General features: G+C 42.6%; 1 protein-coding gene across 1 annotated transcript in view; it reads right to left on the minus strand.

The window, feature by feature from the left end:
- LOC104132492 (multiple epidermal growth factor-like domains protein 6) overlaps window positions 1-7,156 on the minus strand; it is a 230,410-nt gene that overhangs the window by 66,171 nt on the left and 157,083 nt on the right. Inside the window, exon 6 of the mRNA XM_035901187.1 lies at window positions 3,693-3,815. Coding sequence (XP_035757080.1) covers window positions 3,693-3,815 — 123 coding nt within the window. The remainder of the gene's footprint in view (window positions 1-3,692; window positions 3,816-7,156) is intronic.

Raw genomic sequence — 7,156 nt, forward strand, 5'->3', positions numbered from 1 at the left:
GTTGCTGTGCCGAGCCCTGCGCACAGGGGCTCTCAGGCTGCTACGGCTGGAGGTGGAAGTAGGCAGAGGGTTGTCTGGCTTTCTTGGGGTGCCATCTTCAGTAGGGATGATCACAGCTTTGGGCATGTTTTTCTATTTGTTAAGCATTGGAACAGGCTGCCCAGGGAAGTGGTCGAGTCCCCGTCCCTGGGGGGATTTAAAAGCTGGGCAGACGAGGTGCTTAGGGCCACGGTTTAGTGGTGGGATGGCAGAGTTAGGTTGACGGTTAGACTTGATGATCTTAAAGGTCTTTTCCAACCTAAACAAGTCTATGATTCTGTGATTCTAATGCAAGCCCTACTTGAAATGCTAGATGTTCTGCCTAGCTGCACTAGGTTGAGAGAGAGGGGTGTTATTGGGTTGACTTTGCGACCGGATGAGTGCTCAAACCTGAACGTATAAACTGGTGCAGCAGAAGAGGCAAACTCTCCATCCCCAACGGTCAGTGCAAGCAGTTAGTGCCCAAATCCCGGTGCTAGGCACGCCTGGATTATTGGTTTATATGAAATGCTTCTCTCCATCCTCGTCAATTAGTAACTGTCTTGTGCTCCAACGCATGAGAGCTTATTATACCCATTTATTTTGGTGTCTTGTCTAAACAGCTGAAACAGAACTCAATATCCTCTGCTCAGTATTGCGTATATCCATTATCATGATAGCAGCTCTCTCTGAAACTTAGTCCTGCCTCTACTCTTAGGATCTATTTCTGTTTCTCCTCGATAATTTCTGAGATACTGAAAACAGAACTGAGCAACGTATTAAGTATTTTTAATAACTTCTTATGAATACGTACATTTGTGAATGATACATTTCTGATAATGTTCATGGTTAGGACAACTCCAAACTGAGCTTCTTGATTATCTGTGCCATGAGAAAACTTGACTATTCTATGTCCACAGGAGTTCTTACATATTACACAGGTAAATTCATTTAATTACCATAATACCTACTTTTTTCATGTATTATTCAGTTCTCTCACTCTTTTTCCCCAAAGCCACTTTAGTCCTTTTTTGTAGATAATTCCTTCTCTACGACAGTCGAAAATGAGACTATTTAAGAGGGAGTAATCTAACTCAAACAAGACATCTTCCACTTCTAGGTCTTCCCTGGTCAGATCTGATCAGATAGAGATGAATTTCCCTCTTTTAATTCACAGAAAAACTTTAGTGTTTCCAGTTAAACATGAACCACGCTGCTTTTACATTAATTCTCTCACACTAGTGTTTCCTTACACATCCCTCCTCCAACTAAGAGGATCGAGAAAAGACTGAGACTTCACTGTATTTTTAATTGCAGTTAATTTCAAAAAACACTGAAAGTCTCAGTATGTGGTAAACCCAACAAACCTAAAAGGGTAGGTTGTTTAAATAAAAACCATTTTTTCCCACAGCTTGAGCACTGGTACGTCTTGTGTTCTAGTTGCATCAGTAAATTTATTGCTGTGATAATACCAGAAATGACTGATGACATTTTTGGCTGATGTTAAGCACAACCAAGGGACTTTGTGCAAGAACCGAGACAATGACCAAACTGTGAGTGAACTTATTCTGCAGATGTGGTCCGACCACACTTGACTGTTCTTCTCATATTACCTAAAATCAGGCTTAAAAATTTCAACAAATGACGTCCTTTTCTTCTCCCCAAATAACAGAACATTTTAATCCTCTTTGCAGAATTCAACAACTTGAACTTTTGTACTGATTTAAATGTAACACAAGGACAGTATATTTTTTTTATTACTATTATTATTATTTTCAGCAACGTGCAGAATTAACTCTGCATGTCTTGTTTCAGGGATCGGAGTCCAACCTAAGCAACACCGAGTTTATTTTTAATGGCAGAGCTGCTAATCCTCTCCACAAGCACATGAACGGGCACCGCGTCACGGGCTGAACTGCCGAGCTCCCCGGTGCTCTCGTGTACACGAGCATGCACAGCGTAACTCCATACCGTAAAGCAGTGGATTTTCACCCAAATCTGAAAAACAGGGTATATAGCCTTTGGGATCATATCCACTCTCTTCCTCCTGTTTTCTAATACCTGTTTCTTGGAATGGGATTCCTCTGCCCAACAGTAGACGCCTGTCAGTACAACTGCGAGCATCGTTCCACTTAGCAGAGCGGTTGCCCAGATGAGACCTGCAGCCAGCTCATGCTCTACATTAAATGTCGGCAAAAAGGGGAACGCATCCACTAGCAAGCATTCATGAACTGAAGAGCTTCTTTCATGGGTTGCCCTTTGCTTGGGTGTGCCATGGAGCACAGCATGGGTTTTGCTGCCTGAGCAAGGAATATTCAGCATCAGTTTTAATGGAGATGTTGCAAACAGATGCAGCAGATGAAGATGCACCCCCGAGGTACAGGAGCGGTGCAACCTTTTAAGACTGATGTAGATAGGAGAATGGATCAAAGGGCATAGGACCGCTGTAGGAACAAGGGGCTTTTGCAAATCTATAGCACCCTAATTATCAGCCCCCAGCAGGAGTAGAATCTCAGGAAAAGTGCTCAAAACTCTCAGCTTCACACGCATGGGCACCTCCTGCGTGAGCTGAAAGGATTAGCACAAACTAAACATTCATGTAATATGCCTTGGAGGAGAGTTTTCAGCCCACCCCATCCATACTTCTCACTGTGCCTAACAACTAAAATGTAAAACAGACCCAAGCAGACAATTCTGCATTCCTGTTTTACCTAAAAAATTCAACATAGAGCAAAGGCTGAAGAGATGAAGGGTAGGGCTTTTTCTCTTCTTGCACTCTCTGAAAACCAGAGAAGACCTCTGAGTGTATCCTTAAATATTTCATTAGCCTTTTAGAGCTCCCTCTCTAGCTACCCGTCCATAGCACCATATTCTCAAATGTATCTTAGTAATTCACAAATTTGGCCTCTGCTCTTGATCCTCCCAAGAGGATTTTCTACTCTGCTCACTGCAGCACAGTCGCAGAGATTTTCCTTCATCATCTCACCCCTCAACCCAGTTAATGACATCCTCCTGCCTCTGCTCCTGCCACCACCCGGGAAAGCCTACAGGGTCCCAGTGCGGGCAGTCTGACGGAGGTGGTCACCCACTGTAAGGTTAAATCCAACTTCAGGGGTGGCAACCACAAGCTTTTATTTTGGTTTTATCGCTGAAGACACAAGCTGCACCTTAGGCCTGCTTGGCTGGAAGGGCAGTGTTCTGCCAGGCACCCGTGGGCAGGAGATTTCACTATCCACTGCTTGCACCTCTTCAGAACAAGCAGGCAAAAAGACTAAGTGAGAGGAAGAGTAATGGGGACAGAAAAGCCCAGGACACAGCTGGAACACGGAGGGGGATGTGACACGAAGAAAAAATACTCAGAATTGGAATCACATTTTCACTGGAAACGAAGACCCCCTGTTTCCTTAATGCCTGCTGCGAAACAAAAGTTTTCACAAGACGACATCACAGAAACATGGGGCGCCATCACCTCTTTGCTCTCAAAGAAAGAACAAATTTGGAAACACTTGAATTCTCACAAACGACTTGAACTGGAAGGGATACCGGCATCCTCTGTGAACTAGGCAAAACTCAGACCGAGGGAGCCTACAAACCTTTGCACTTACGCAAAGACAGGTTTAGTAGAGGAGAACATGTCCTGAAGTACGTGAAGTGCTGGTTAAACATTTACTTACCTATGCAAGTGCGCCCATCAGCATGGAGCCTGTGTCCGGCCCGGCACTGGCAGTGGAAGGAGCCGTGTGTGTTGACGCAGCCTTGCTGGCAGCCACCGTTCACCACCGCACACTCGTCCACGTCTGGAGAAGGAAGGCAGATGATGGGAATTACAAGACAGCCTCAGCAAAGACGTACCCTGGTTCTCCTGGAGGGCATGTAGCTCACATAGAATGCAACCATTGCACTCAGACCAGGGTTTTGTTTACTTCGCTTCTGCGCTGCAAACAGAGCAAAGAAAATTGAAATTTTATGGTGTTTTTCAAAGTTCCCGCAGGCGCTGCCTCTGTTGTCTCCACTTCTAAAGCCCTTGTTAATTAGAGTGATCTGCGACACGGCTGTTTCCTTGGGACCAAGAGAAAAATACAGGGAAAGAATTAGGGTACGATAACACATCTGAGCTTGTAGGTACCACTGGTCAAACATTTGGCGTTTGTAAAAATTTGCTGTATGAAGATTTCTTTTTGCATCAGGCATTTAATCCTATTAGCAGGTGCTCTTGAGGGTACAAGCACGTACAACTGACATAAATGGGAAAAAGCCATGCAACAGCAGAGCCCATGCTCTCAGTCAACATTACATTTTCAACCACTGAATACACCGAGAGCTTAGACATTCCATTTCAAGAGAAGGATGATTTTGTGCCATGTTTTCTGTGACTCTGTCTCTTGGGCTTCCTTGTGTTCACCTGAACTTCCCATAGCAGCTTCTCAGATGACCTCCCAGAAAAACCATGTGATTTCCTGATGATACCTTTTCTGGATCTAAGCAGGTATTTTTCCATATTTCACATTTTAGGGGATTACATTCAGTCAAATGAAGAGGGAAACTAGCATTAAACCAGCTTGAGAATGCTGCTGTAAAGCTTCATCTGAAAATGATGGAAAATGGTGGACTAAAGAGATCAAGAACAGTTTAAGTAAACAGGTGATGGTTTAAAACAGACCCACAAAACTGAATTTCCCAAAGTACCACATAAGCAGTTTCTGCACCTTTTACAGTAACACCGGGCTACTGTAAATAGCATTCGATTGACATGTTGACACCATTACCTTAAAAATCAACACAGAAGTAATTGGAAATAAGGGTCAGTTAGTCCATTCCCTGACAAGATTTCACCCAGTAGATGTTTGCCTAGAATTTGGCTGTCCTTTCCTTAACAGCCCCCAGGGATGGCAACTCCATGTGTCTCCATCTCACCCAGGGGCGACACTGGTACCAAATTATCCTGACCGCCAAAGCCAAACCTCCTTTGTGCAACAGGCATCTATAAAGAAACCTCCTTTCAATATTAAAGACTCTCATTGACTTAATTGCTCTTTAGATCACGTTCTCAAACCAGCTAAGGGATTTACCCACCCAAGCGGGTGCGGATGAGGAGACTGGGATTTCAAGAAATAAGAGTGGCTGCGACGAAAGGCAAGTCTGCTATTGCTGCTGGGGGGGAGCAACACAAAGAGGGGTTTTCTCCCCATATTGCACTTAAGGAACAAGGAGTCTGGCTTTCCTATTTTTGCTGCTGATATATCTGCTTTGCATTTAGCTTTCATGGTTTACATTTTTTTTTTATGCTTTTATGTTTATTCCGTTTTAGAAAGCCTAATCAAAATTAAATGAAAAAGGAAGTCTTAAAGATGACTTGGAAACGCACAACATCCTGGACCTAAGGAAATGTATTTATAAAGTTTAAAATTTAATATTTCACATGTGAATTTCACTTACCTAAAATGAAGTCCTGGTGTTGACTAGTGTTTAAATTTGGACCATTTGCTAACACGCACCACTTTTTAATCCTTCTGCTATATTTGCTGTTTTACTAGACTGTATACTCCATACATCTCCTACTGCTCGGAGACATCTGGAATGCTCTCTTTTCAAAAAGAAGTTTTGCTTTTTAAAATGTGAGCAGTAAACAGAAAATGTTATTCATGTTGTTGAATTCTACACTGTTAAGAAACGGCCTGCTGAAAAATGCCAGGACAAAATCAAAACCAGGAAACCATTTGTCTTGAGTATCACAGAAATAAAATAAGCAAAAAGGCTCAGAAAAATATAACAAGGAAGCAGCTGAACTATATAGTACACCATGTTCTAGTATTTATACCTCAATAAACTCAAATACTGGGAGCATCAGTACATGAATTTTATAGGCTACAATCAGCTGCAGAATTTCTCTAATATACCCAATACAGTTTTAAGTTAGGGTATCAGCACTTAGAAAGGAGAAAAAAAAAATGGTCCAGCTAATAAAAACCGAGCACTTGGAGTTAGCTTGATTTGTTAGTCTCTGTTTGAACGTTTGAAGAAGTGACTTGGTTTACGGGGAAGCTCTGCACCCAGCAGCTCCCGCTCCAGCTCTTCTTTCAACGGCATTTCCCTCGTGCTGGCACATCCCGAAAGGCCGTAAGGCAATTATATTGCTGAAAGGCAACATAATCAAATGAAAAATAAAAAAAGCTCTATAATACTTGCATATAGCGATACCTAACCCCACCCCGAGACTCCCTGCAGCAAGTGGGGAAAAACCAGAGGTGAGATAGACAAGCCTGCAATGCAACCCCACAGCCACCTTCCCAGGATGCCACCTGAGCGGCAAGCTTGGTGACAGACGATCCCTTCTGGTCTTGGGCTTTCTCTACAAGATCAGTATTTTAAGGATTATATGTCGAAAGATTCCTTCACGTACTGCAGAAATAATCCAGAAAAATGCAACATGCAGTCGCCTTCCAACGTCTCCTACATCTCAAGGCCAGGAAGCAACTTTGCCCCCAGTTACAGAAGAAAAATGCCTTAATTATTTTGTCTGGGGAGCAGTCTGCAAAGTAGACACTAATCTAAATGCATGAACTGCACTTGAAAGTTTTAAAAGTCTAACCAGTTTGGACTTCTATATTTAAATTGCTATACTAGTAAAGGACATATATACCAGGAAAACAAGAGCTTACTCTGTTCTAGGTACAGAAGTAGCCATTTCTTTTTCTACACGGAAGTAACTGTAGGAATATAAAATTATTATAGAATTATGAAGTTGTAAAAATATAAAAAAATATTCTAGAAGTAGAAAGTCATTATATTCTAATTCTAGAATATTATGGGATTATGGCAGATTGTATCTGTTTAACAATACACTAAAATTAAATTTGGATTAGTTTCCACTGTAGATCAAACTGAAACACCTACGTGCTCAACTTTCTGTAGTCACAATTCAGGACGCTTATCTGAATAACCCGAATTTCAAGCCATTTATGGCTTGCTTATCACAAGTCAGACCGTGATGAAGGCAACTGCGTTCCCACAAAACAGAGGGAGAGCAATCTGCTGAGATGAGAGGCGAGAAGCAAAACGCGAGTGGGGTGCTGGCCCACGGTGATCTCGCAAAGGGGATTATGCTGCTGGGCGAAGAGAGCTGAGTCAGTATGTGAAT

The sequence above is a fragment of the Egretta garzetta genome, unplaced genomic scaffold (genome assembly GCF_000687185.1).
Source record: "Egretta garzetta isolate BGI_Z169 unplaced genomic scaffold, ASM68718v1 scaffold638, whole genome shotgun sequence".
Lineage (NCBI taxonomy): Eukaryota > Metazoa > Chordata > Aves > Pelecaniformes > Ardeidae > Egretta > Egretta garzetta.